General features: G+C 53.1%; 13 protein-coding genes across 13 annotated transcripts; 7 read left to right on the forward strand and 6 right to left on the reverse strand.

Annotated features, from left to right (window-relative positions):
• Positions 1 to 25: 25 nt before the first annotated feature.
• On the forward strand, positions 26 to 953 carry SETTUDRAFT_134283 (uncharacterized protein; the record flags this gene model as incomplete). The annotated part of the gene is made up of 1 exon (XM_008022889.1): positions 26 to 953. The coding sequence occupies one exon, from the start codon at positions 26 to 28 to the stop codon at positions 845 to 847; it is 822 nt and encodes a 273-aa protein (XP_008021080.1). The 3' UTR covers positions 848 to 953.
• Positions 954 to 1478: 525 nt separating this feature from the next.
• SETTUDRAFT_134286 (uncharacterized protein) lies at positions 1479 to 2621 on the reverse strand (the record flags this gene model as incomplete). The annotated part of the gene is given in 4 exon segments (XM_008022890.1): positions 1479 to 1842; positions 1860 to 1915; positions 1983 to 2041; positions 2109 to 2621. 4 exon segments carry the CDS (start codon positions 2605 to 2607, stop codon positions 1479 to 1481), a joined length of 978 nt encoding a protein of 325 aa, XP_008021081.1. The 5' UTR covers positions 2608 to 2621.
• Positions 2622 to 3062: 441 nt separating this feature from the next.
• SETTUDRAFT_18828 (uncharacterized protein) lies at positions 3063 to 3600 on the forward strand (the record flags this gene model as incomplete). The annotated part of the gene is made up of 3 exons (XM_008021945.1): positions 3063 to 3114; positions 3216 to 3415; positions 3472 to 3600. 3 exons carry the CDS (start codon positions 3063 to 3065, stop codon positions 3598 to 3600), a joined length of 381 nt encoding a protein of 126 aa, XP_008020136.1.
• Positions 3601 to 3644: 44 nt separating this feature from the next.
• Positions 3645 to 6327, reverse strand: SETTUDRAFT_162652 (uncharacterized protein). The gene is made up of 5 exons (XM_008022891.1): positions 6195 to 6327; positions 5365 to 6134; positions 5020 to 5314; positions 4769 to 4972; positions 3645 to 4716 (listed from the first exon to the last, which is right to left on the reverse strand). The coding sequence occupies exons 1-5, from the start codon at positions 6315 to 6317 to the stop codon at positions 3766 to 3768; spliced, it is 2343 nt and encodes a 780-aa protein (XP_008021082.1). The 5' UTR covers positions 6318 to 6327; the 3' UTR covers positions 3645 to 3765.
• Positions 6328 to 8116: 1789 nt separating this feature from the next.
• Positions 8117 to 9924, forward strand: SETTUDRAFT_41001 (uncharacterized protein; the record flags this gene model as incomplete). Its single annotated transcript, XM_008022115.1, has 2 exons — positions 8117 to 9793; positions 9847 to 9924. The coding sequence occupies 2 exons, from the start codon at positions 8117 to 8119 to the stop codon at positions 9922 to 9924; spliced, it is 1755 nt and encodes a 584-aa protein (XP_008020306.1).
• Positions 9925 to 10306: 382 nt separating this feature from the next.
• SETTUDRAFT_30649 (uncharacterized protein) lies at positions 10307 to 10639 on the forward strand (the record flags this gene model as incomplete). The annotated part of the gene is made up of 1 exon (XM_008022057.1): positions 10307 to 10639. One exon carries the CDS (start codon positions 10307 to 10309, stop codon positions 10637 to 10639), a length of 333 nt encoding a protein of 110 aa, XP_008020248.1.
• Positions 10640 to 11092: 453 nt separating this feature from the next.
• Positions 11093 to 12218, forward strand: SETTUDRAFT_41002 (uncharacterized protein; the record flags this gene model as incomplete). The annotated part of the gene is made up of 2 exons (XM_008022116.1): positions 11093 to 11257; positions 11310 to 12218. The coding sequence occupies exons 1-2, from the start codon at positions 11117 to 11119 to the stop codon at positions 12216 to 12218; spliced, it is 1050 nt and encodes a 349-aa protein (XP_008020307.1). The 5' UTR covers positions 11093 to 11116.
• A 354-nt stretch (positions 12219 to 12572) lies between these two features.
• Positions 12573 to 13693, reverse strand: SETTUDRAFT_162653 (uncharacterized protein). Its single transcript, XM_008022892.1, has 2 exons — positions 13417 to 13693; positions 12573 to 13289 (listed from the first exon to the last, which is right to left on the reverse strand). Exons 1-2 carry the CDS (start codon positions 13653 to 13655, stop codon positions 12860 to 12862), a joined length of 669 nt encoding a protein of 222 aa, XP_008021083.1. The 5' UTR covers positions 13656 to 13693; the 3' UTR covers positions 12573 to 12859.
• A 601-nt stretch (positions 13694 to 14294) lies between these two features.
• Positions 14295 to 14911, reverse strand: SETTUDRAFT_162654 (uncharacterized protein). The gene is made up of 2 exons (XM_008022893.1): positions 14550 to 14911; positions 14295 to 14495 (listed from the first exon to the last, which is right to left on the reverse strand). The coding sequence occupies exons 1-2, from the start codon at positions 14853 to 14855 to the stop codon at positions 14436 to 14438; spliced, it is 366 nt and encodes a 121-aa protein (XP_008021084.1). The 5' UTR covers positions 14856 to 14911; the 3' UTR covers positions 14295 to 14435.
• A 1043-nt stretch (positions 14912 to 15954) lies between these two features.
• SETTUDRAFT_162655 (uncharacterized protein) lies at positions 15955 to 17084 on the forward strand. Its single transcript, XM_008022894.1, has 3 exons — positions 15955 to 16039; positions 16090 to 16525; positions 16577 to 17084. Exons 1-3 carry the CDS (start codon positions 16009 to 16011, stop codon positions 17004 to 17006), a joined length of 897 nt encoding a protein of 298 aa, XP_008021085.1. The 5' UTR covers positions 15955 to 16008; the 3' UTR covers positions 17007 to 17084.
• A 174-nt stretch (positions 17085 to 17258) lies between these two features.
• On the reverse strand, positions 17259 to 19254 carry SETTUDRAFT_162656 (uncharacterized protein). Its single transcript, XM_008022895.1, has 2 exons — positions 17827 to 19254; positions 17259 to 17759 (listed from the first exon to the last, which is right to left on the reverse strand). The coding sequence occupies exons 1-2, from the start codon at positions 19075 to 19077 to the stop codon at positions 17406 to 17408; spliced, it is 1605 nt and encodes a 534-aa protein (XP_008021086.1). The 5' UTR covers positions 19078 to 19254; the 3' UTR covers positions 17259 to 17405.
• Positions 19255 to 19787: 533 nt separating this feature from the next.
• On the forward strand, positions 19788 to 21229 carry SETTUDRAFT_18836 (uncharacterized protein; the record flags this gene model as incomplete). The annotated part of the gene is made up of 2 exons (XM_008021946.1): positions 19788 to 21051; positions 21099 to 21229. The coding sequence occupies 2 exons, from the start codon at positions 19788 to 19790 to the stop codon at positions 21227 to 21229; spliced, it is 1395 nt and encodes a 464-aa protein (XP_008020137.1).
• Positions 21230 to 23553: 2324 nt separating this feature from the next.
• Positions 23554 to 27325, reverse strand: SETTUDRAFT_41007 (uncharacterized protein; the record flags this gene model as incomplete). Its single annotated transcript, XM_008022117.1, has 8 exons — positions 23554 to 24608; positions 24827 to 24937; positions 24987 to 25260; positions 25317 to 25406; positions 26409 to 26669; positions 26736 to 27065; positions 27135 to 27227; positions 27287 to 27325. 8 exons carry the CDS (start codon positions 27323 to 27325, stop codon positions 23683 to 23685), a joined length of 2124 nt encoding a protein of 707 aa, XP_008020308.1. The 3' UTR covers positions 23554 to 23682.
• Between the last annotated feature and the right edge of the window lie 121 nt (positions 27326 to 27446).

The raw sequence follows: 27446 nt of genomic DNA on the forward strand, positions 1-27446 counted from the left end.
CGACATTAAGAATCTCACCACCATAATGTCCTCAAAAGACGATCCGGCGGCAGCCTGCCCAGTTGACCACAAGACCCGCGAGGCATGGCTTGCGCAGGCCCGCGCACAAAACGCCAATGCACCCCCAAACCCTCACAGCACACCCATACCCACGCCCGACGCCCCGCCAGCAGCATCCTCACGGCCAACCGCAAAGTCAGCTGTACAGCAATCATGCGACTCGTCCTCTCTCGACCAAAGCACATCGTCTCCACCTCCCACAAGCACAGGCATTTTCTCGCAAATACGGCTTGGCACCGAACGTGAAGTGAGCACAATACCACGCGCGCTACCCGACGATGCTGCGCCCGCCTCAGCAAGACCCGCAAACAACGAGCGCGACACGGGCGCCGACAAGAAGACGGGAAACTGGATATACCCCTCTGAGCAAATGTTCTTCGATGCCATGCGCCGCAAAGCCTACGACCCCTCTGCCCCAGACATGCGCACCATTGTGCCCATCCACAATGCCGTCAACGAGCGCGCATGGCACGAAATCAAGAACTGGGAAAAGGGCCGCGGCTCCGAGGCCTGCGGCGGCCCGAAACTGGCTTCGTTTTCGGGTCTGAGTACCAGTTTGACGCCCAGAGCCCGTTGGAAGAGCTTCCTCGGGTACCAGGCGCCGTTTGATCGCCATGACTGGGTTGTGGATCGCTGCGGCACGAAGATTGAGTACGTGATTGATTTTTATGCAGGCAAGGACGAGGGCAAGGTGGGCAAGGCACTCAACTTTTACTTGGATGTCCGGCCAAAGTTGAATAGCTGGGAGGGCATCAAGACACGAGTCTTGAAATTCTGGGGGTTGTAGTGTTATTGGATGAAGGGCCTCGAGAAGCGCCTATGTGTGTACGTGTGCGTATATATGTCATGATTTTCATGAGTGGGAAGCAACAAAACAATCCCCGATATGTTGTAATGAATAACTTGTATAATAGCCTCTCTACAAAGAAAACAATTAGATATGCAAAGCAATTCTTTTTGTGCGGCAATGGCGAGGAAAAGAGATAAAGAAACGTAGAGAAGAGAGGAGAGAAAAAATGTATAGTGATCAGGGAAAAGCCAGGCATTAACTTTTCACTGACGAGAAGGAGAATGAAAAAAATATAAGAGAAGAAATCGCTGCGTCTGGAAAAAGCGGCAACAACCGCATGCCTTGATCAAACGCCGTGTACGCCATGCATGCGTGCATCAGAGATTTCCCTCCCCCTTTGCGAATGCCAAATCAACCCCCATTCCGAAAAAAGAAAAAGAAAAAAAAACGCGCTCGTATATCGACATCATCCAAACAGTTCAACCCGGTCAACAACGAACAAACGGCGGAGTGAAGAAGGGAAGCAAACAAACAAGCAAGCAGGAAAAAAACGATAGTGCGTCCATATGCCTAGGATAATATAACCATAGTGGGATTCAAAAAAGAAGAAGAGGAAGAAGAACAAGCGTTAGGCGCCGTAGACGTCGAGGCCCAACTTCTTAAGCTTATTACAGTTCTTCAACTCCATATTCCTGGCCTTGTTCATTGCTTTTTCGTCGACGGAAAACCAGCCTTGGGCCTCTTCCATAGCCTGTCTCTGCTTGTACTTTTCCGTCTGACAGCGCGTGTTGGTGATGTGGACGTACTGCTGCTCGGCCACCTCGTCTAGTTTCCGCCACTTCTTGGGCGTGTAGTCGTGCACATCCTTGGGGTTGACAAAGTAGTCGATCTTTATCCGCGGGGATACGCGCTTCAGTGTGTTGGGGGCGCGGGGGGTTTCGAAGACGAGGTTGGGGCCGGCAGCCGTGGACGATGAGCCGGAGAAGAGGGAGCTGAGGAGGGGTAGGACGAAGAGGAACAGGAGGGGGAGCAGGTTGGCGAAGGCCGACGAGAGGGATTGTTGGCCTTCGGAACCTGGGGGTGCGGCAGTGCCAGGGCGTCTGCGTGGTCGACCACCGCCGAATTGGTGAACACGGATTCCTGGGCCGCCGCCGAGGTTGAAGACAAAGCCTGGGCCGGTATCCATGCCGCCTGGGTATGTGTTAGTTTTCTTGCCTGTTCTTTTAAACAGCCATGTCACAGAGTGCGGTGGACATACCGAAAGGTCCGCCAAATGCGCCGCCAAAGAATTGCCTAAACAGTTCTTCTGGTGTCATCTCTTCTTCGCCAAACGGTCCTCTTCTCGCATATCCGTTTCCAAACGGACCCGGCCCCCCGCCTCCACTTGCCCCCGCCGCAGCCCGCGGGTCAAATCTGGCGTCGGGATCCAATCCAAACTGGTCGAACTTCTTCTTCTTGTCCGGGTCGCTAAGCACTTGGAATGCTTTGCTGACCATCTTGAACGCCTCGTCAGCACCCGCATAGCCGTTCTTGTCCGGATGGGTAAGTAATGAGAGCTTGCGGTAGGCCTTCTTGATGTCCGAGTCGGAACATGTGGCTTTGACTTCCTCCAGACCAAGGATCTTGTAGTAAGCCGTCGGCGCGCATTGCTTGATGCGTATTACGGCGGCTTTTTGCTCGACGGTGTAAGCTCGGCCTGCACTTCCGTCATGGTGTTCACGCGATTTGGCGTCGGAGCCAGAGGCTTTGGCGGACATGTTGGGCGAGGCGGTGTTGCGGTGTCTTGTGTGGGGTATGCGTGCGTGCTTTGTGGAGGAGAGGTAGATTATGCCGCCTAGTGGGCAGCCGTCGTGGCCAAGGGCCGATGCGCAGCCAGCCGAGGGCTGAGGAGAGCGATGACACAAGTCTCTGGGTGCGGGTGCGCGGAAAGATGGTTGTGCGGAAGCGCCGGCCGGGAGTGGGTGGTGGTGTTGTGGTTCGGGTCGTGGGCTGAAGTCGTTATCTGTTATTGCAGTTCGCGAGTCTCCCGACGAGGCCAGTTGACCGAAGCTGGGTTGGCACGGCCGACGGTCCCACTTCCGGGCCTAACGTCATTGAACTGCACCCATTCTCTATCCATGGTTCACGGCGCGACCGTTTCCCCAAGAACAAGACGCTTCTCCAAGCGCACTCTGTTTCTTCCATCGTTGCCGCAGAGCCCAGAGCACCCAAAATGTCTCAACCACCCCAGAAATCCATGCTCCAATCCCTGCGCAACTGGGGAGGTACGTTCATCACGTCTCTTTTTCGTACCCAAGCCTCACGTGCCTCACTCTACGAATTGGCGCCTGAGTATACACAGGCAGACACGACTGACTTGCCACAGAAAACTCGGTGCCGCCTACACTGATAGCCACACTCATCACAGCTCAACATGCTCGACCCTTCCAGGCCTTCCCCATGATGTTCCCGCCAGTCCTGCTGTTCTCGTCATATCTGAACCTCAGCAACTACAAGACAGACGCGGCGGGTATTACAGCTGCGTGGAGTGGGCTGTACGCTTTGCTTGCTATGCGAAGGAGCCAAGTACGTTCAACTCGGCCAAGGCCCAACCACCGACTACAGAGCTAATCAGACGACAGAGCGTCAGGAACAAGTTCAGCGTCCGAGGCGTGGTAAGAGGAGCATCGCTGGCTCTCTGCGCTGTCAACGTTGTAGGCTGTGGATTGGCCTATACATTTGGCAAGCGCGAAAAGGAAGAAAAAAAGTAAACCCCCTAACGAGAGTAACGAATGTAACATAGTGTATCATTATGTGGCTGGTTGTCGTCCGAAACTACGCTTCGGCTGGCAAAAGAGGTGTATTATAAGCAATTTCTCCTAGAGGACGCCTTCGCTATGCTGAACAACCGACGTCGTCTACGAGACACTATATGACTACCATGCGTCACCCCACCCTTCCTCTTCCTCCTCGTTGGCCTTTGGCACCTCCTTTTTGACCTCCTTCTTTGGCGCCGCGACAACCTTCCTTGTTGCTGACCCCGCCGTACTTGACCTTGCTCCGATCGCAGGTCTGGTTGACTTGGCCGCCGGCGTGGTTGTCTTGGCGAGCCCCTTTGGTAGAGGGTTCTTGAGTGGCTTCTTTGCGTTCGATTGTGCTGCTAACCATCCCGCAAAGTCGGGCTCGCCTTTGTCGTCAAACGTCGTTGTAGATGCCGGCTTGGATACGGCCGGCGTGCCCCACGGATCATCTTCCTCTTGTGGCTTCTCCTCATCAGCGAAGCCACCCCAATCGTTGTCGAAATCTTCTGCCTCGTCGTCAAAGGCAGACGACTGATTTTGTGATGTAATGGTAGGTGTTGATACCGTACTCCTAGCACTATGAAGCACCATTCCTGGTTTGCTCGCCAATGGAACCGGTGGCTGAGGAGTCGTGGCAGCTGGCGGGACTGACGACGGTCTCTGGTCTGCTGTCCCGTTGGTTGCTGAGCTGGCCTGCATTTGCCCGCTTGTCGCCGCCAATTTATTTGTGAAACTCGATATAGCCCAGCCGGCCCACGAGGTGTCGTTCGCAGGGGTTCCCATACGCGGAGAGGCTCCTCCAGCAGCGGCAACTCCTGGAGACGGCATCGCAGTATCAGGCATTGTGGCGGCAAATTTGCGAATTCGTGCCATATACACGTCGACGCTTTTCTGAGCTTGGTCACGGACGAGCTTTTCTTTGTCGACGAGCGACGGGCACATGATCGGGAGTAGCTTGCTTGCGCAGTCATCTTCGCTGAACAGATCAGCAGTCGCAGCCAACGCCAAAAGAGCTGCGTTTCGAGCGTGCACAAATGGATCGCGCAGTGAGCGCGCAAAGGCGGCAGAGAGGACCTTGGCCCGACTCTGTCAAGGAATCAGTATGCCGTTGCTGTGATTGTACGTATAAAGAACTTACACTGGCACCCAGATTGCGCGCAATTTTACCCAAACAAATCGTCGTGTTTGTTCGGATGCCGGGCTGCTCGTCATTGGAAGTCTTTGCTAGATAGCGCAGAAGCTCCCCATTGATAGTGCGTTCCGAGAGTTTAGGCACTACCGTGAGCACAGCCTTTACAGTCTGTTCTCTGACTACAGGGGCGACATCGGAGAAGCCAGTAACCTTTGGGCTGTCAGCACAGAAGCTAGAGGAATGGTACTGAGACCTACCATCTGCGGGAAAATTTTATCGTTGACAAGCTTTGCTGGAAGGTGGTCGATCATGAGCGGCAGGTTGTCTAGAAGACACACGCGAATGGCTCGATCAGGGTTGGCAAATAGCCGCACGACGACGGGTGTGATCTGAGTTTCGTATTCTTCGTCTGACAGCTTCTGTCCTATCTGCATGACTGTGCCAAAGACTTTGGCACCTCCACCACCAAACTCTACTGATTTGAGCAACTCTGGGAGTACCTTCATCTTGAAGAAATCAGCGGGGAAGTCGTCTGCAACAGCGTCTAGTTTTCTGGTGTGTATCAGCATATGTGAAGGTGGGAGAATTGTGAAGGAACTAACCCAAGCAGCTCATTCCGCTCGTCCTCGGCTTTGAGGCCCAGGTTCTCGATGTCATCCGTGACCTGAATCAAAGGCGTCTGGAAGAATCCGCCCAGACGCTTTCCTTGGTCGAGGAACTGGCTTATGCTCATACGAGCTTTGGGACTGGGGTTGAGGAGGCGCTTGTAGGACTGGTGCATACTTGGAGGAATGCTCTTCAATTGCCCCAGCTGGTCGCTACTATTGTAGCTGCCATTAAACACCTCAAAGATCAAGACGCCAAAATTGTACGCATCCACAGCATGCGCTGGATTCTGCTTGACCACCTCCCAGCCTCCTTTTGACACTTCTGGCGGCATGTATCGCGCCGCGTCTGGTATAAGACTGCCATAGGTTGGTATGATGGAATCGTCCTCTTTCACCGAGCTCAGCGCGTCAAAGCCTCCCAGTTTCCACTCGCCGCTCTCGCTGAAGAATATCGAGGCCGGCCGGACACAGCCGTGTATGGAGGCGGCGTCCGCATTTACAAACTTGAGCGTCTTTGCAATGTTGTGCAGTCCCCACTTGGTCGTCTCTTCGGTCAGACTCCTTCTCTTGACGTGCCAGCTGAGCGGAGTGAGCCGTTCTGTGGCGATGTATATGTAGCTCTCAGTCTCCACCGTGTCCAGAACCTTGACTACCCCTGGATGGCGCAGGGTTCGCAGCTTGCGAAGCGCATTGCGAGCGAGAGGCAGGCGGGACTTGTTTGCGGTGATGTCGAAGGAGAAGATGCTGCATTTGGAGCCATCGTCCTAGCGGCCCGTTGTCAACAGCAATTCGCGTGTGTGTGTTTGCAGATACCGGGGCCATACTCGCTTTGTGCCGTTGTGCAGAGCCCAGATGGAGTCGTTCAAGTCGACACGATCGCCAAACGTGTAGCCAAATGCCGGGCCCTTGGATATGGCAGAGGCGACGGCCGACTTGAGAAAGTCCATGGTTGCAGCGTCAGTCCAGTCGCGCACTCGCAGGCGCCGCAGTAGTCTTGGTCGTTAATTGCGTATGCGTAGATGTCGCGATGTTTCCTCGCAGCACCCCCGGGCACATGCGCGCCCGCCCCCACTCCCCGTGTCATTCTGGGCGGGGGGCTGCCTGCTGGGCACGTGATGACGCGCCGCAACCATCACCCTAGCAGCCTTGCTTCTTCGCGACTACGCCAGCCATCACGCGCCCAAGACAATTTGTTGCCCGCCCCGCCCTTTACTGATCCTTTTTGTCTCGCCCCTTTCCCGCATCACATTCTACCGCGTCCGTATGGCCGCCTTCAGCTCTGCCTCTCTTCTTCTCTTTCCTCATGTTGCGCCCATCTTACAACCCATCCTAGGCGCGTCTCACTGGACTCCGCCGCCAGAGCAAGTAAGTTTGCACCCACGCCACCTGACACATAGCCGGTTTGCATGATGACTACTGGTAAAAGGTTAGATCGCCTAACTATTGTGACGGTTTGCCTTTGGCAGTGCTCGCGGGTAGAGTGCATCGTGGGAGTGCATGCCTACATGTGCCTACCCGTAGTGGGGCCAAAGGAGGAGCCTCCAGTGGTGCGACATGCTGCTCTATAATAAACTGAAAAGACCTGACGCAATTCTCTCTCACCGCTGTCGCTTCCAACACCTTTACTGATGAACAGAGAGCTAATCCGCACATATTGCACCAGTCCCACCGCCCTCTTTCCAGCGCTTCCAGATGAGAGACGCCAACAGCGACCGGCGATTATTTCACCTTGACACAAGCAGCAATATCAAGCACCATGACAGAGCCAATCTCAGCCAAAATGAGGAGCCAAGATGCCGCTTGCGCGCAATATCACCGCCTCCACTCAAGCGTCAGTGTACCGCATATGAGCAGTTGCGAAGAGACGAAGATGCCTCAGGTTCACCAGATCCAATAATTGGCCATTGTGTGCAGACATATCAAAGCTACAATGTATCCTCACTGCGCGAGGCTCTCATTCCCATCGAGCGGTTGTCGAAGCCACAGCTCTCTTGCAAACCTGTTTGCCGAGTTTGTGACAAGACCACGGCCACGAGTTACAATCCAATCATCACTTGCCCAGGGTGTGCTAAATCATACCACGATAGTTGTCGAAAGCCACCGCCGATCCAAGGAGTGGACCCGTGAGTTACATAATTCATGTCTTTGAAGCGGAAACTAAAAATACAAGGCAACACTGGAGATGTTCAGCATGCTTGAATGACGCTAGAAAGCATACTCGGTCCATCTCATCTTCGAAACCGGTTCTCCCTAGACATTCTATAGTGAGAGACATCTTTAGGCCAAGGGGTGCAGAATCTCCTGCGACCACAAACTTATCGGGGCCCACCAAAGAGAGCACTTTCGATGGGCATATTGGCTGTCAGACTTTTTGTGCTAGCACACCTGACTCAAGGGGACTAGAAATCTTAAATAAACCCAAGGATATCATTGGGTCATTTCTCCGATCTGAACCCGAGCAGTTTGACCTTTCAGAAGTTCCTCGTACGCCTACGCGCTACTTGAGCAAGCCTGACAGTTCTGGTTCTTCGTCTCAGCCGCACCATGTTCGTGCCCAAAATGAGGCGGTTGTGCTCGACTCCTCCACTGCATTGCAGAAGTGTGTTTCTCCAATAGCTCTTTGTTCAGTGTGTCAGAAACGTTCAATCCTGGTGCGATCTGGTGACGGAAGTGCCCAATGGTACGCATACCTCCAAACGTGGATGCTGAGAAATTCTAACTTGTATGCAGTCAAGCTTGTCAAAGCATGTCGCGAGCCAAAGAAACGGAACTGTTGGAGATACCTGAGACTCCTGAAGCTGTTGCTTTTCACAACACACAAATCATCAAAAGCAGCCTAGAGGCAGCAAATTTCATGGTCTCAACCACTGTGTCTCCAGTAGCTGAGGCTCAGTATCATTCCTTGTTTGATCCAAGCCGAGTGACGCCCAAGCCGAAGATGAGGAAGGTTGGTGATGACAAGCCGCCCTTTACATTTGCTGCATCACTCCATGACCTTCAGTCGGGCCCTACCTCAGAGGGTTTCTCTATTGTTAAGAAAATCAAACAGAAGCCCACACCTCAAGCAGCGGAATTAAATCGAACAAGTCCTTTCGGTCATGCCCCCACGCAGTCACCACATATCGCACGCCAGAGCGAGGAAGATGATCGAAATTCCACCCGGACATTAAGGACGAAGCCACAGAATGAACCAACAGTGTCTACAGTACAACCTGCATTACGCAATGAAAATGACGTGCAGACGCACTCTCCGCCACAACGGCCTCCCGCCCCCACCAACGATGATGCAGCCGCTTATAAGCCGTATTCCGGGCAAGGAAATTTGGAAACTATAATGTCGAAAGGCTCTCCCAAATCCCTGTCCTTACCCTTGTTCCCTAAGAATTTGATTGGCCTGGATACCGAAGACGAAACTCTATTCATATGTCAAAAGCGACCTACGAACCGTGAATTAGCGAGGATAGCACTAGCTTGTGCGAACGGGCCGAGTATGACAGCTATACAAATCACTGATTGGCTGGCGCAAAAACTCCCCTACCTTCAAAAGGGGCAGGGTAATTGGGAGAAGAGCCTGAAAACTACCCTCTCATTCTATGATGAGTTTCGTGGCAAGAGAGCAATGGGTTCGCATGATGGTAGTGTGCTGTGGAGTTTCGCCAAGGCAGCGGACAAAGCTCGATACCAAAACGAATATCGAGTTTATCTGGCCTATTTTTCACATCAAAACGAAGAGCAGGACAAGCAGGAACAGGTTGTTGCAGGGCCTGGCGTTAATCTCAACAAAATCGTACCTAACACACCAAAACAGCAGGGTAAGACTAGACTGCGAAGCGCTATCGAAAGTGCGCCGACAAGGTACGCCAAAAGTACGCGGCGAAATGGCTTCACAGGGATACCGTATGCTCGAGATTCGGTAACCCCACCAACAGTGCAGGACTCCAGCTTGATGGTTTCACCAGTCAGCGCCACGTCGCATGGCAGTCCGCTACGTAGCCAGGCCCAGCCACGTAAATTGTCATCTTCAAGAGACAGGGTTGAATTCGCATCTGGGGTCAAACGCGAGACGAGCTTTCATGATGTGTATCCTTGTAGCACCAAGCGGCCCATTGAGATAATGACATCGGAAGAGAAGGCCGCAAAAGCGGCGCAGATCCGAGCGCGACCCACACGTAAAGAGCTGTTCGATTCAAACCAACGATTAGCGCACGTTCGAAGGTACAGACGACAGGATATCCATGACGAAAGCGATGGAGCATGGGAACCTGAAAGTGTTGGGGTGAGAAAAAAAGCAAATAGGTGGAAGGGCGACACGTTGGTAAACGACTGTGGTCGGAGCCGGTCTCTACATGAAGTCTTCAACCTACCGGCCAATGCTATACCAATGAATAACGGAAATGAGTTGGCGTTCAGGGACGGGACTTTGGTTAGTCACTCGAGTGTAATGTTTGCAAACAGACGTACTAACTATTCGAATAGATCAATGGCCGGCTACCACGACCACGGCACACATATAGAGTTGGTAGGAGGCTGGGAGCTGTACTCACAGTCATGTAATTCACGTCATCAACATCAGTCTCATAATGCAGCTCGAGGAGTCTTGTTGTCTCGAGTGGGCGCACCATAGCATGATACCCTTGTTATTGACCAAACACACGACCTGTCTAGATTGTCTATTGCCTACACGTGTATTTGTCGGCGGTGATGTGCAACTAATTGCAATTCTTGAAACTGGCATCGAGTCAAGATGCCGAGCGAGAGTAAGACAATCCGCGGCGACTTTGCTGGGCTTGATGGAAGACGCACAGGGGAGAAGGCGCTCGATTTAACTTGGGTGGTGACAAGAGTCTTTCGCGTGGCGCCATGAACCGGACAAGCGCTCCCACATAACGGCCTCTGGATGGCGCAAGTCGCCACGATAGCGCTTCGCATGGACAAAATGGGCGTGCCAACGATAGACGGGCCCGCTTGTGTCTTGCCGCCCGCAGATCGTGCGGCCCAAGGCGAGCCCATGTTTCTAAAACTGAAACACCATCCCTGCGCTACCCAGGCGCGTTTTGAGCCTCCAAAGCCAATCGCTAAGCGACGGCGGCACCTCGACCGAACCACGCCTGATCGTCTGGACGACATAACCCCTCCACGGCCGTCGACTTTGCTGTGCGACAAATTGACTACCACGTTTGCTAGTGGACAGACAACTGACTGGGCTGTTGCCCTTGTGCAGTTCCCGCCCACTCCAGCGGGGAGCGTTTCACATGGGCCGGCAGCATGAGGGCAAGAATAGTCCTTGGGCTCATTACAGCCACTCAACCCTGAGGCTGAGGGAACATCGCGGACCATGAATCGTGCTGTAAATACCGTAAGGTTCGCGAGATGGAGCAAGTCAGGCCAGGGGCCACTTTTGTCCTGAGGTTTCTACTTCACTTGGGTCTTGCCCCTCCCATTCTTCACCTTCGGTCTCTATTGTTCGCCATTGTCCCTCTCATCAGAGGCCTGCTGCTGCCTGAACGGCGTGGGATCCTCTCTCTACTTACCTTCTTAGCCCTAACCTTTTTTTGCTTCAACCTATACGCTCTCTCTCTCTCTCTCTCTCTCTCTCGCTCTCGCTCTTCGCCTACCTGTCGCTAGACGCGCTCGACTCTCTCTCCCTTGACTGCTGGACAGACCAATTGCTCTACCGACCCACCTTGAATCTTCCAACACCCACGAGTCTCTATACCAAAAAGAAATACGAAACACAACATACGCAATGGCTCTTCTATCAGCAGAGCACTTGGCTGGGCCAGGCTACATTATCCTTAACGTCCTTCGCGCCCTGAACATCATTGCTCTCTCTTCGGTGGTTGCGAGCAGCGTTGTAATGCTTGTCAAGACATTCGTCGTCTCCAAGGTATGCTGAAACCAATTATACCGAGACATATGTGGTAGCCAACAATTGCCAGTTCTTCTTCTTCGATGCTACGAGCCACGTCATTACCGCCCTTGCCGGGCTTTTCTTCATCGTCTCGGAATGCTCGCTCTTTCGAAACTTTTACGCGCGCAACTGGCCGCTGCTTAGCCCCTCGCACGGCTTCGTCACTCTAGGCTGTGCCATGATGGTGATTGGACTCAACTTGCTCGGTAACATGAACAAGGAGGCTACAAGCCAAAAGTCGCTCACTATGCCATTCTGGCGTCTACTCGTTGCTTCGGGTATCCTCGCCTTTGTCATTGGCTTCTTCAACGTGGTGGCTAGCTTCATCTTCCGCGACAAGGCCCGCAACATCACTGCGCGCATGGTACGCTCCCGAGGCGCCATGACGCTCCATGAAGACCTCGAGACGCAGTCTCAGCATACAGGATCTTACTACGACCCTAAACACAAGGCCTTCACCATCAGCACACACCACACCGGTAGCACGTCGTCGCGCAACAACATGCACGGCAACACGCCCCCAATGCGCATGGGCACCCCGCCCGTCGACTGCGGCTCGCCCCAGATGGCAGCAGCCCACAAGCAAACCGACACAAACCGCCTCTCTCAATTCGACTTCAACCCCATCCGCGCCCTGCGAACAGCGCGCCAGTCCTTCCTCCCTTCATACCACAGCCAATCCCCCGCCAAATCCACCTTGTTCCCACGCCGCCCTTGCTCCTCCATCTACTCGCGCACCACGTCGGGCGAGCCCGCCAAGAAGAAGTTCTGGCAGCGTCAGCGCGAAGAGCAGGAGCACGAGACGGCCCGCATGCCTGAAATCAGTTATCCGCTCAACGTCAACCCGCAGTTTGCTCACCTCGTCAAGCCAAACCTTGCGCACCATCCTAGCGTCAGGAGGCCAGAGGTCGATTATGATACTGGCAACAAGTTTTAGGCCAATCGTTCAGGGCGTTGGTGAGTAGTTGGACGGAGGAGCAGGTGCAGCAGGAGGATGAAGAGCATAACAATCATGATACCACTTTCCTTTTTTTTGGGAGTTTATTTTCTATTGTCTTTCTTTCGATCTTTCGACGATCCTTTTTTTTCTAATCGCATTAGCATACTGCTACAGAACTACAGCAGAAAGGCGTTCTTTTGGGAAAATTGGTCCTTCGTTGTGAACTGAGGCGGCGGGTAAGGGGGGGGGGGCTCCGGAAAACTAGAATTACTGTTGAGCATGTTTGTCTTCTTGATTGGAGATGAACACCACCACCACTACTATTACTGTCATTTACAATCTTTTCTTTCTTGTTCTACTTCCCCGCTCTCTTTTCGTAGCAGGTGTTTTATATACATACATACATAGATACAAGAGGTATTTTCCATAGCAATGTTTAGTGTTACTGTTCATGCTTTCATGTGTCTTGCTAACTGTACATGTGTTATACAGAGGAATTGCCAGTATGTCTTGGGTATTCCCTTTCTCCATGTCTACGCTCTGGGAGAGAAGTCGTCGGCGCATTTCCAGCATTGCACTGGCCCAAAGTCTCCAATGACCGTTATTGTTTATCCCATATTCCCTCGTTCATCATGGCCTCACTCCTCGACAGCAATCATCTGGAACGGATCAATCGCATTACCCTGTGGATCATACAGCTCCAACCTCGTGCCATCATCAAGCGTCAAACTATACTCTTGCGTGTAGTACAGTCCGCCTCTCCCCTTTCTCCGACACCTCAGCTTGACTTCGCCGGCGCGCTTTGTGCCCTTGACCCAGAAGCTGACGTCGATGCGCCCGTGTACCTGGTTGATATCGCCCTTGATCCACGGGTGCTTGGACGCAAAATATATTTCATCGCCGAGCTGCTCGCGCACGAGCGGATTGGTGCGCAGAGCGTACAGCGTAGACGTTACGACTGAGGACTCTTGCTTTTGGTAGTTGAAGAAGGCGAGGAGCGAGGCTGTCATTGCGATGATGAAGATGGGGAATGTGCGTATGACTTGTGGGGATATCAATGGTGGGACGCTGTATTATCCATGATGTTAGCATTGATTTGCTAGAGATTCCCTCTTTTTGTCTTCTCTCTCTACAATTACAATGTCCGGCACGAGTAGGAGAAGTCGAATAAAAAAGAGAAGTTGATTCGACGTACGGTGGTAAAGCGCGGTTGGGCCGGCGCTCCAGCAATATCTCGCCATCTTTAGGTGGGGGAATAAGGTTCTCTGGCGACCAGACGCTCGTCGGGGTTTTCCAGGGTACGACGGGTTTTATGTCGTTGTGGTGTGGTGGTGTGGTGGATGCGCGGCGGAGGGGCGCTATGCGGCTGAGACATTGGTATCGTGCTTGTGGCCGCGCTCGCAGCAGGGCGGAAGAGAGCCGTGGCGGTGGCATGGTGTGTAGTTGGTATTGGTGTGAAAGCGCAATTGGGTGGTGGAGAGATGCGTGTATGAGATCAGTTGATGGTGCGTGTGTTTGCTTGGTTTGCATCCCGCGCTAGCAGATGATCGGCTGGAGTTAAGCCGGAGGAAGTCCGTCTTTGGCCACACCATGTCTTTGATATTTTGTGGCATTGCGCGATGTACATAGTTTCTCGTCCTATTGTCTCACAGGGTAGCCTATAGGTATGTTTCTTGAGAAAAATTGTGGCTAAATATTCTTACTTGTACATACTAGGAGAGCGATCATTAGACTGTCCACTGAAGCAAGCCATGGTAATAGGACTTGTCAAGATGTATGTCAAATCATGTCGACATCATAACCTTCTGCTCAACCTAGTTCGTTACTATAAAGCCAGACATATGCTGGCGCAGATATCAATCAAGCCTTAACTAAAACATAGACAATTTTATTGAGCGGCTTAATGAATGGCACCAAACAAGCATCACAAAAGTCGGTTTGACACTGCCACGCCGGCCCAGGCTTCGGTAGCCCAGGAGACATCTAGTCCAACATGCGTATGTTTCTGAGAACACTTCTGGTTAGAATAACTCTGGAAGCCACGAAATCATTCACAACAATCACCAGACTTTCATAATAAAATTTTCAACTTCAAATATTGTATTTACAAGCAAAACGCTCAGGACATCGGGTATCTGCTCTCCTATCGTACAATCGTGACAGAGTGTTATACAAACAAAGGAAAATCATGTCGGTATTCTAATCAAGACAGACTTAGTACACGCGGCGGGCATTACGTCCATCGGTACCATGCATGCGGCGGGTACCAGCAGCCTAGCAAACTTGTTAGAGGGGTGTTTGTGTTCGTGAGCTATGATTGAAGCTTACCTTGAGACCGGGCTTGCGGGTCAATGAGCCCCTGAGCTTCATGAGCATACCGCTGACCTTGTCGCCCATGGTGGCATGGCGCTTGTGGTGGTGGACGGGCGCGGTACGGCCGTAGCCACCGGTTGTGCGGCCGCGGCCACCCGTGGTGCGGGTTGTCCTGGTAGTGGTAGTGGTGGTTGTAGTGCCAGGAGTACGCTTAGAGCGTGTCGTGCGGCCGCCTCCCATCAGACGGGTTTTGAGTGAGGGGCGTCCGGCAGAGCGTGTAGTACGGGTGGTACGGGGAGCTTGGCGGCGTGCGATAGGCATGATTGTGGAGTGTATTTGTAGTAGTTGATACAGTATTTGGTGATGGTAGTTGGGACTTGTGTGGTTGTAGTTCAAGTGGAGGTGGATTGTGCTGTGAAGATGTCGATACAAATGGTCTTCTGTCCCTCCATCTTATACCATGAACCCCGTTTGCAAGGCGCTGATCTCTTTCTCCAAGCCCCTCCATATCTGATAGACTGAAGTCTCCAAGACGCTGAAATCAAGTTCTGCACTGCCCAAGATGCCAAACCTAGCTGCGATCGTCCCCAGCGCACGTCATGCAGGGACTCGTCCAACGTCGTCTAGGCCCGTTGACCCTGCACACGCGTCGCAGCTGATGGCGTATGACGTTGCTTTTCCCATCTGTCAGCCGTGTTCCTGGTGCCGGGTGCATGATGGAGAGAGTCGGTGGCTGGGGCATAGTGATCGGGAACTGCGCCACGGCCGAATGCGGGCATAGCGTCATGTGGTGACTGGACCCTGATTTTAAGTGGGGCGAGAGGGGGGCTACGTCATATCTCGGAATAGCTTCATGGGCGTCATTGTGGGCGTCCAACGAGGCCAGGTTTTGCTGTTGATCGCGATGGAAGAGGAAATGAGATGTTGTAGAGTTTCGCAATATGAGCCCGGCCTGCTGTGAAATGGAGCGCTGTTCAGCATTGGCGAAGGGTGACGTAGTGCTGTGCTTATTGGGCTACCTGGAATCCGAGGCCTTCGTAAGCATGTCTTGTATCGGCACTCTTCCTTTCAGTCCATGTTGCAAGTCAGCATTGCGATGGCCAATCCCTAGAACGAGTCATGTGCCGATCGTATGGTGCGCGAACGTTGTCCAGGTCACGGGTAGGGCTGAAGCGACGGGCAGTGTTCCCACCAGTTCACGCAACTTAGAAGACACCATCGGCCGATGCTCCTCTATCATCGATGAATGAACCTTTGGTGAAGTGTTTTTGGCGATGCCCGAGGGTATGCTCCACCTTTGCTCATGAGCTCGCTGTGACCGCCATGTGATGTCACTCTAAATCATCGACGCCGATAAAAGTCCCGCTTTGATCGAGAACCACAATGGCATCAACAACAACCTTCTCCCTAAACGCCAGTTGAGACTCTTTGTTTTCTCTCCTCTAATTCTCAGATACGCACATCGCGCGACACCATGTCTTCCGACAAAGGACAATTCGAGCAGGGTAAGGCACATAAGGTCGCGCTATCAACATACACTAACTCCGCACTATAGGCTTCCAGCCTGATGTTCAACATCAGCAGGCCCCGGGCCTCCAGTCAAAGCTCGACCCCATGCCCAAGGTTGATGAGCTACCCACACCTGAAGGCGGTGCGGAGAAGTACAAGGCCGCCGGCAAGCTCAAGGGCAAGAAGGCCATCATCACGGGCGGAGACTCTGGCATTGGCCGCTCGATAGCTGTCTTGTTTGCCATGGAGGGCGCTGACAGCTTCATTGCCTATCTTCCTGAAGAGGAGAAGGACGCCCAAGAAACCAAGAAGATGGTTGAAGAGAAAGGCCAAAAGTGCCACACTCTTGCCGTCGACCTAAAGGCCAAGGAGAACTGCAAGAAGGTGATTGACGAGGCTCTCAAGGCCATGGGTGGTATTGACATTCTGGTCAATAACCACGCTTACCAGATGATGGTAAACGACATTAACGATCTGTCCGAGTATGTATCGGCCCTAGCCCTAGATTTTAATGGTATACTGACTGTATCTAGGGACCAATGGCTCCACACCTTCGACACCAACATCCACCCCTTCTTCTTTCTCTCCAAGTACGCCCTGCCGCACATGAAGCGCGGCGCTACCATCATCAACAACGCCTCGATCAACGCCTATGTCGGTCGTCCAGACTTGCTCGATTACACCTCGACCAAGGGTGCCATTGTCGCTTTCACCCGCGGTCTGTCCAATCAATACGTCGGACGCGGCATTCGTGTAAACGCCGTTGCTCCCGGCCCTGTGTGGACACCACTGATCCCTGCCACCATGAACGACGAGGCCATCAAGCAGTTCACTGCGCCAATTGGCAGACCCTCACAGCCTAGCGAGATTGCTACTTGCTTTGTCTTCTTGGCGAGCAACGACAGCAGCTCCATTAGTGGTCAGACCATTCACGCCAACGGCGGTACTATTGTCAACGGCTAAGCGTGTGGTATGGCTGCATGGCGGCTGCTTTTCCGAGACCCGATGCATCTTATGACTTTATGAGTAGTTACTATACGGCCATCAAATGAAATTAATGTCTTCCAATTCATTGACTTGACTTGCGTGAGATTACTTGAAGTATTCGCTATTTCTGCACCTTGAAATTTACTCTGGCAAACTGGAACATATTCATTCTGTTTGTAAACATCACTACAATGCCGCTGTGGCATGCAACGTGAAGCAAACCAGGCCATCACTGATGAATACTACAGATGACTAATTCATCTTGCCCATATTACCACATTCATTATCTAGACATGAAATCATTCCCTCATCTCACATCCCGCAGCCTTTCCACTGAATACAGCAATACAGTAGCATAGTAACCCAACCATCTCTTCACGCATGATGCGCCGCTCCCTCGTTACCCGGCGCCGGGCCCTCCCTCATCTTCTTCATAATATTACTCAACTTACTTCCTCGTCCATTGTGACTCCTACCCTCAATCTGCGACCCCGACACCGGAGGACCCGCATAGGGGAGCTTGGCGGCTCCGACCTGCGGCGTTGGAGGCTGCTGTTGCTCATACTGCTGTGAGGCGTGAGCCTGATTCTGGTATTGGTAATGGCTCGCGCGTGCCGTGTCGATTTCCGAGCGGCCCTTGTCGATGACAGCTTGGTTTTTGGCGTGGGCGGTGGGATTGCGACGGTCAAATGTGTCGTTGAATGTTCCGCGGAGGGTTTCTCCCGCACCCTGAGATGAAGTGTAAGTTTTGTTTTTTTATTTCTTTTTGGATATTCTGGGGTACAAGAAGACTTACGTGAATGCCAGCGGCGGCCGCTTTGAGATTTGCCATGGTGCTTTGCTTTGGGAGCTCGTGGCCTGGCCTGTGTGCATCGTTCGAGTCGGCGCTCGACTGTAGGCTAGCTGGGTGCTGGCCTGACATGGAATGTGGCATACCAGGGTGTTGTTCGTGCTGTCTTGGTATTTGCGAAATGCCTGATCCGCGGTGCTGTTGCTCCGGCACTGGCGGTACAGGAGGTATACCTGTTTGTTGCTGCATGCCGTTTGCAGCAATCTGTCGCGGAACGCCTTGAGGAGGAGCCCGAGCTGGGTAAGAGAAGTTTGCGCGCGACGGACTGCCGGGAGTGATTGGACTGACGTTGTCATCCATTGGATTTGGTCGCTGGACTCCCGGCGAGACCGAATCCAACTCTACCCTGTGTCGTATGTTGTTCTTCGCTGGAATGGGTGGAGACGATGATCCATCGGCATGGGAAACTTGGGGAGAGAGCCTGTTGCTTGACGGGTTGCTGCTCTCGGGTATCGGGGGAGTCAGGTCATGGTGTGCAGCTGATTGAGCTGACAAACCTGGTCCTTGGTGGTAGTGGTTATCTGGCAGAGGGGAAGCCGGTTCAGGCGGGCTTGGACCAGATGTGTGTATGTTTTGTGCATGCCCATTACCGCTGTCATGAGGCTGTTCTACCGTGGTAGAGCCTCCTGGACCAGTTGTGGTGGTGGTAGTCGTTGTCGTGGTTGTGGTGACCGTGACTATGTTTCCCGTGCCAGCGTCGCGGTACGTTTCCCTGCCCACATTCTCATGGCTCGAGCGATTCTGAACCGTTCTCTGAGGCGGTACAAGAGTGTCTTGGGTGTTCCCGTTGGACGGTGTGGTATGGAATGGAGGTGCCTGGGTGTTCGTTGGCTGGCTGTGGTTTTGTTCGCCAGAAATTGGGCGTGCTTGATTTGCGAGGCTCGGGTCGGCACTGCTGCGTTCGCTGCTGTAGTAAGCCGAGTCGATGTCTTTACGGGGTTTCTCCTTCTCGGCGTCCTTTTGGGTGTGGTTGAGACTTTCTTTCGATGTCTTGTCCTTTGATGAGAAAGGATTGGACATGCGCCATTTCGAGCGCTTTTCCTTCTCGGTAGACGTCATATTCTGGGAGCCAGCCATGGGTTGTGACGAGTTGGCAGCTTGCTGACCATTCGAACCTCCACTCATTTGTTCCAGTTCCTGTCGCTCGCGGCTCTTCCGCTTCTGAAGTTTCGCAGGCTGCCGGAAACCGTCATCCATAGCCGGCAGAAGCCCAAAACGACCGTGGGTTCCAAGCGACCAGCAAGGTTCAGTGGTGAGTTGTCGCGACTATGAGTGTAGTAGATGTATTTGGTAATTGAAATGGACAGTTTGTGTGAAGTCCCCAAAGTAGGTGAATCCAAGCAAAGCCGTGTCCACTCTCACGGCGGGGAAGTTCCCAACGAAGACGGCATCGAAGCAAGACCTCTCTTCCTGCTACACGCCATGATATCATATGCAGTGCTGTGGCGCAGAGCAGTTGTGGCGCCCAATGAGCGCGGGCCGTGGCATGGCGCTTAATGGAAAGACGGCTGGGTGACAGGGATGGTGATGCTCGATGATGTTGGAGGAACCCGGCCAGCGCAAAGTCCCAGTTTCCGGATTGTGCCAAGCTTCCTTGGGGAAAGGCGGGGCCAGCCGACCCGTGATCATTCACGGGATGACATGGGTATCCTGCATGGCTTGGATGCTTGTGTGTCTTGAATAGAAGGGCGTGTATATCGTCCGGGACGTGTGCAGGAGAGAGTTCGGTGGGATAGCTTTGTGACGGACCATGCGAGTCACGCGATCAGCACCGGCCCCGCTCAGCTTCCCGTAATTAGGCAGCCTCTTGATGCGCTGGATAACCTTTGCTAGATCACCCTCTCTAACTTTGTTCATGGATGCCGTTTTGATTGGGCCATTGTTGAGCATACCCGTGTAACGCCACCATGGCAGAAGCAATAGGCCTCGTCGCCAGCGTCCTCCAGCTGGCAGGGACAGGGCTGAAGCTTTCGCAGGCCTTGTATCAGTATGCTGATGCTGTCGCGAATGCTGACCGCCGCATCAGGGAAGTTGCAAAGGAAATCAAACTGACTAGCTTTGTTGTCGAAGAGTTGGGCAAGATTTTCAAGCAGCACGACACATTGAGCCTGATGTCAGAGACGGCTGTTGCGACAGCGAATGAGACCATCGCCGAGTGCTCTACAGTATTCGACGACATTGAAAAGACGCTAAACAAGAGCAAGAAGGGGAAAATGGGCCGCTTCACGCTGCCTTTCCGAGAAAACAAGATCGAGTTGCTGCAGAGCCGCATAGAGAAGCTCAAAAGTTCATTGCAACTCTTGATGCAAGTGCTTATGCATGCATACCAGGTTGCTTCAAACAAGTTTGACCGAGAAGCTGAGGCAAGGCAACGAGACGGGATTAGGCGGTTGATCGAGAAGAAAAAGAGCTCGACTGAAAAGTATGAGGAGCTTCAGCGGAGATTTAGTATGAGCGACAGCAGCACCGCAATCGAGGATGACGAGAGCTCTCTAGACGGAGACAGTGTATCTGATTCGATGGTGAATGCTACAGCTATTGGCTCATCAATGAGCGCCGAGTCTCTCGCAGAATGCGCGGAGCATGTGCGAATCCTTTTGGAAGACATTGGACGCCTACAACACGCTCTCGCAAACAAGTCGGATGGAGATGACCATTCGCACCACCAACAGATAGCTATGGGATCTTACTTTACTGTTCGCGCCCATCTCGACCGTGTCCTACTTGGAAAATCAAGCACAGTAGTTCTCGAAAGCACGATGAAGATTACTCCAGAGTCCTTGAGGATGAAAGCCCCGGCTCAATTCTTGGATAGCGAAGCTGGCAGCGGACAAAAGGAAAATGAAACGCGGACGAATGTGGAAGAAACGCAGATGGAGGTGGAAGAAACAGCGGCAGAGGAGAAAATGACAACGCGATTGCCATTGATACTGCATGAAGTTTCCCGCTCTTCACGTCCCGACGCAAAAGCTGAACAGCGCCGGCCCAATGCGTTGTTTGGAGGTGGTAGGACATATCCTGATGCCATCGAACCACACAGGCACCCAAGCGGTGCACTCTCAGCCTCCCCAAGCTACGTACAGAATTCCTCGCAATATACAGGAGACGTGGATTTTGGTGAGGAATTCGTTCCTGATGTTATCAAGCAAGATGCTTCTTGTCAGATCGGAGGTAAGTAATCTCCATCATCTTCCAGAGCTGTGATTAACATATGATAGTAATAGAACAAAGTGGCAGCGCATCATGGGATCGTACGCACGAGACGACGCACATGCCGTTGACAGCAGCGATTCCTAAAAAAGACGAGGTGGATGACTTGTTACGAGAATGGACAACCTTGTACAAATGAGAGAACTATCTATCACGGTAGCAGTCAAGCGAACTTTAGTTGTGCATATGTAACGTAGCATTGTACCGTACATGCACCATACCCAGTTCCATCACGCGGCACAAGCACGCATCCTCTCCACCACCAGCAGTCACGCAATCGAAAATCGTTTCTTGCTCTTATCTCCAGTCTACGTAAAACATTGCTCGCGTCTTACTTACTACAAACCTGCATTTCCTGTTAGCCCCATTAGTTATGACTCCCTCGAATTCCTAATCTACCCGACAAAAACCCACTTTGGTGGTTTTCCTTTTCCGCCCTTGAATATCCGAAGGGAGAGAAGAAGAAAAAAAAAGTGTGTCCCACACAAACGCAGAAGGAAGACTGCCCCACTACCAAGCCAGCCCCTCTATTTAAAACAAACGATAACGTAAAAAAAAGAGACAGAAAGAGAAAGAAAAAAAGGAAAAAAAAACTCATGGGATATGCAACTGCAACTGCAAACGTGCAAATTCGCTATATCTGAAAATTATTAGGAAAATGCTGCATGTAGCCTCCCTAGGACAAAAGAAGAAGAAAAAAGGGTAACGAAGATTGCACTACCTTACCTTAAGTACCCAACTTTTACTTGAAAACAAGACGGGGGAAGAAAAAAAAATTACGAGAACCCCCCCCCGCAACCCTAGCAGCTAGCAGCTAGTGTCGTTGCACCAACCGGCCAACCAACCCCACCTGTACCGAAAAAAACAAAAAACAAAAAAAACAGCAAATAAGAAAATGTGACTGGAGCTGAGAAAAAAAAAGAGAGAGAGAGAGAGGAGGCGGAGGCGGCGCCTCGTCTCGCACCCCGCCAACCCCCCCCCACTCCACGGGAGAGAAGCTAGCTAGCTAATCAGGCGTTTGACATGACATTTCAGGTAAACACATACCTGGACATGGCATGTAGGTGTAGGGTGCACGTGGGTGTAGAGCGTACAGGCATATAGTGTATATGTATGTACGTGCATATATAGCGTGGTGAGAAGAGAAGGGCTGTGTTGTTAGTTAGTTAGGCAGTTAGGCAGTTAGATAGTTAGGTAGTTGGTTGGGTATACGCCTACACCTACACCTCTACATACATACATACATGTAAATACAGCCGTGCATTATCGCACAAAAAGGGTGCCAAAAACTAAATCCAAATCCAAGAGAAAAGATAGCTCGGAGTTAGGGCTAGGGCTGTGAAGTGTGTGTGTGTGTGTATGTGTGTGTGTGTGAGAGAGAGAGAGAGGGAGAGAGAGAGAGCCAGGGACTTTGCTTAGCTATGTACTTTGACTGAAACGGATAGATGTAGGATAGAATAGGATAGGATAGGACAGGGTATAGTATATATATATATATGTGTTTAGCTGTGTGTAAGAATGTACAAAGTTTAATACAACGTGCTGTGCTGTGCTGTGCTGTCATGTGATTTACATGTGCATTTCTACAAGTATGCAGCCAGTATCAAGCACACCGAGTATCCAGTATCCAGTATCCAGTATCCACGAGGAAAATTTTCACCGCATCACCTACATCATTTCTATTTCGTCACGTCACGTCACGTCAGCTGTGTATATACTTCCACTTCCAGTTCCACTTCCACATATACATAGTAACAATAGTATCAACACAGCCATTAACCCCTTTTGCGTATATACATCCAAAATCCCCTTTTCTTTTTTTCCTCCCTTCCCCCTCCTTCCAGTTCTCTCTTCCCTAGTTCTCCCATCTCGCCACATAACTATCCTTCCATTCCAATTCCACGGAAATACCTCTTCTTCGATCTCCCTCCCCCATTTCTTTTTTTTTCCACCCCCCCCTCTTTCCCCCCTCTATTATCCCCGCCCATCGTTTTTTCTTTTCTTTCTTTCTTTCTTTCTTTCTGTAGGCAGGCAGGCAGGCAGGGAAATAAGGGTAACGCCATTTAAATTGCTTTTTTTTGTATGTGTGGGTTTGATTCGATTCGAGGACAAGGGTGCTTGAGACGTGGCGTCGTGTGGCGTGGTTTGGTGTAGTTGGAGTAGGTGTAGTGGCGTGATTTGTGCTAGGAAGAAGAAGAAGAAGAAGAAGAAGAAGAAGAAGAAGGGGTCGAATGTGGCGTTATGTTTGTGTGTGTGTGTGTGTGTGTGTGTGTGTGTGGTACAAATACACTGTAATCTGTATACAATCTCTTTTTCTGTTTGGAAAAGATTCAGGGGATTTGAAACATGCTAGTGACATGGATACAAGTACACCTAGAGGGGAGAGCAGCAAGGTACAACGGATAAGGAATTGAGCTGAAGTTTTTTTTACGTCATCTAATGCTGCAAGTCAACTCAATTGATTGGTTCATTCAATTCATAAGATATCTATGTACAAAACAAAACTAGCAATTTTCAACGCCATTAGCCAATGTAAAAAAAAGGAGGTATCGTGAGGTATGATGTACAAAAGGTAGTTGTGTGTGGGTGTGTTCACCACCAGTCACCCTGGTCGTGCATGGCGGCAGCGACCTTGCGGAAGCCAGCAACATTGGCACCGCCGACGAGAGATGGAAATTCGCCCTCGGCCGGGGTGAAGTACTCCTTGGCAGTGCTCAGGCAGTTCTCGAAGCAGTCCTTCATGATGCCCTTGAGCTTGGCGTCAACCTCCTCGGCGGTCCAAGACAGACGCTGAGAGTTCTGGGCCATTTCAAGACCAGAAACAGCAACACCACCAGCGTTGGCGGCCTTTCCGGGTGCGTACCAGATGGCATCGCCCTTCTTCTCGCGACGGTGGGCCTCGAAGACTTCAATGGCCTCCTGTGTGCAACCCATGTTGGAGCCCTCGGCGATGAACTTGGCGCCAGCGTCGATGAGAGCCTGAGCCTCATCCTCGGAGACCTCGTTCTGGGTCGCAGACGGAAGAGCAACGTCGACCTTCTTGACCTCCTTCCATGGACGGGCACCCTCGACATACCTGTAGCTGTGGTTCTCGAGGGCGGTAAGAGCCTTGCGCTCCAGCTTGAGGGCGGCAATCTGGTTGATGACCTCTGGGGTGAAGCCCTTGTCGTCCTCGGCAATCAAAGCACCCTTGCTGTCGCTGAGGGAGACGACGGTTCCGCCCAGTTCGATGACCTTGAGCGCAGCGTACTGAGCGACGTTTCCGGAGCCAGAGATGGCGACGCGCTTGCCGGCGAACGACTCTTTTCCGCCCGAGGCGTAGTTGATCATGTGGTCGACATAGTAGACGAGACCGTAGCCAGTGGCCTCGGGGCGGATCAAGGAGCCTCCCCAAGCACCTCCCTTGCCAGTGAGGACGCCCTCCCAGCGGTTGCGCTCCGCTCGGTATGCGCCGAAGAGGTAGCCGATCTCGCGACCTCCGACGCCGATGTCGCCCGCAGGAACGTCTGTGTCGGCACCTGCAAGTTACGTAAGTCAAAGGTTCCATTGGAATTCCAAAAAAGCAGCAACTGTTGCCGACGGGGCAGCAGCGGGCCAACGGGCGAGATAAGGCCTCATGGACCCGCCCGTTCTCGTCTGTGTGTGCGTGCAGTCGGGGAGCAGGCGATCGGGGGAACATGCGAAGGGCATTGTAGGGGTGTGCCCCACTCTGGGAGGGCGCTAAGGGAGGACTTACCAATGTGCTTGTTGAGCTCCCTCATAAAGGCAACACAGAACTTGCGGATCTCATTGTCAGACTTGCCCTTGGGGTCAAAGTCACAGCCGCCCTTGCCGCCGCCCATGTTGACTGATACTATGTTAGCTTTGCACCGAAGCCATGGGTGCATGCAACATACGTCCAGTGAGGGCATTCTTGAAGATCTGCTCGAATCCCAGGAACTTGAGGATGGACAGGTTGACCGTGGGGTGGAAGCGGAGGCCTCCCTTGTAGGGACCAAGGGCCGAGTTGAATTGGACGCGGTAGCCCTTCTGGACCTGGCACTCGCCCTTGTCGTTCTCCCAGACGACGCGGAACTGGATGATGCGCTCGGGGACAGAGACAACCTCGAGGGCCTTCTTGTACTCGGGGTTCTTGGAGAAGAGGGAAGAGGCCTCGAGGGTGGAGACGAGCTCTGGACAATGGTTAGTTCACCGAGCATGGGGCAGTGAAGGAAACATGGGCGCACCCTTCCTAGCGCATTGTGGAGAATGCGCAGGTTGGGGGCTTCGAAATTGAGAGTGCTGATATCGAGGCCATGGATGCTCTGGACGAGTATCTGGTGACGGGTGAGTACTTGTACTGGCGGCTGCCGCAGCGGCTGAGCGCGCCAATGCGCCGATTCCGCTGCCTTTACTGACAATGGCGTTTTCCGCATGACACAGATTGGGATCCCACAGACTGTCCTTGAGCGCGCGTGGAGAGGGACATGTCGCGGGCGGGCGTGGGGGTCTACTAGAGGGCCCAGCCGTGGCGGAGGGGCAAGCTCGCGCTGCCCCATGAGCGAAGAGGGCGAGTTGGGGTCATGGTTGATAGAGGCACTGCGTTAGTTTTGATCTATCATGGGGGTTGCATGACCCGCAGCCATCTTGTGCGTGTGTGTGTGAAGAGTGTAGTGTAGTGTAGTGTGGTGTGTTGGGAGTGTCGCGTGCATGTCGCCGCCCGCCGCCGCCGCCCAGACTGGCTCCGACACATCGGCGCAGGCTGCCCGCGGCTCCCACTCTCTCTGCGTGATGGTCCAACGTAACAGGCACAAGACGACGCCCCGCCGACGTCGGCCACGGCCCAGCGCCCCGTGGACTGACGCGCTGCAATTACAAGTCCACGCCCGCCACCAGCCTCGAGCGGGCGCCTCCCCCCAGCCGCACGTGCAAACACCCCGCGGTTCGCCTGCCCGCGCCCCCATTGGCCCGCTGCTTATCAGTGGAAAAGTGCACACCATGGTTTGCATCAACATGGCGGCCTGCTGCGCCCCCTGGACCACTGAGAGACGCCCACTCGCCCTGCCCGCCCGCCCACTGACGTACTGAAATCGAGTGCGACTTTGCTCGACACCCTCACGGCCACGGCGGGCCCCCAGCGGCAACCGCTTCTAGCTCTCACACGCGCCCATTATATATACCACTCGACGTCTGCTCTTGCTTCACTACTCTCAGTCCCAATCACTGCTCGGCCTGCTCTCCTCGCCTGGTCCATACTTGCGATTCAGTTCTTACCACGATACCCAAACAATCCACCTGCACCATGTCCGAGCCCGAGTTTGAGCAGGCCCCTTCTTCACGCTCTTGGGCAGCGGCACGTAGCCATGCTGCAGACTCCAGCGCACTAGCAGCTGGCCCGGCGTGCAAGCGTACTTGTTGGCCAGCAACACGATCTTGGGGTGCTTCATGCGCAGGGCGCGCACGAGCGGCGCATATGCCTCGACGACAATGTTGTGCTGCTGACAAAAGGCAGTAATATCCTTGCGCGTGTTGAACGGATGCACCTCGATCTGGTTGACGGCCGGGGGGATGCTGGGGTTGGAGTCGAGCAACTCTTGCAGCTACAGTGTGGTCAATGGGGGGCGCACAGGCCGTCATCAAGACAGACTCCAACAGGGCTGGCCTACATGCTTGACGCCGTAGTTGGAGACGCCTCCAATCTTGACCTGGCCGTCGCGCATGGCATCCTCGACGGCGCGCCAGCTGTCGAGGCGCGCCTGCTTGCCGCCATAGGGCGAGTGCAGCAGAAACAGATCAATGTAGCCCAGGCCGGCTTCCTTGACCGATCTGTGGATGGCTTGGCGGGCCGTGTCGTAGGCCGAGTTGGACGCTAGCTTCGAGGTAAAGTGAATGTCTTTGCGCCGAGTCGACCCTGTAGCACGCGTCATGGATGCTGTGTTGCGCAGAGGGGTGGGGTGCCCATGCCTACCCGCGATAGCCAGCCTGGCGGCGTCAGTCTACATGTAAGCACCACGACGACATGCGAGGGGACGGATGCGGGAGCCAGATCAGAAACGCCTGCCTACCTCGAGCGCCCAGCGGACGGCCTGGTATGTCTCGTGCCCGGACGTCAGGTAGACGCCGAGTTGGATTGTGGGCATGGACAGGCCATTGGAGAGCTGGTGCATGCATCAGCGACGGGGGCGGCCTCGTGTGCGACCGTCTTGCAGACACGGACCTTTGTGCGCGAGGCCAATGAGAAGGGGGCGGGGGCCATGGCGGGCGGTGTCTTGGATACAAATATATTTGCTGCAATTGAGCGAGCACGAGTGCGAGGAGTGCGAGCAGCGCGAGCAGCGTGTGTGTGTGAGCGTGAGAGGGCGCGGGCGTGTGGTTGC

This window comes from Exserohilum turcica (assembly GCF_000359705.1).
Source record: "Exserohilum turcica Et28A unplaced genomic scaffold SETTUscaffold_1, whole genome shotgun sequence".
In the NCBI taxonomy this organism is placed as follows: Eukaryota; Fungi; Ascomycota; class Dothideomycetes; order Pleosporales; family Pleosporaceae; genus Exserohilum; species Exserohilum turcicum.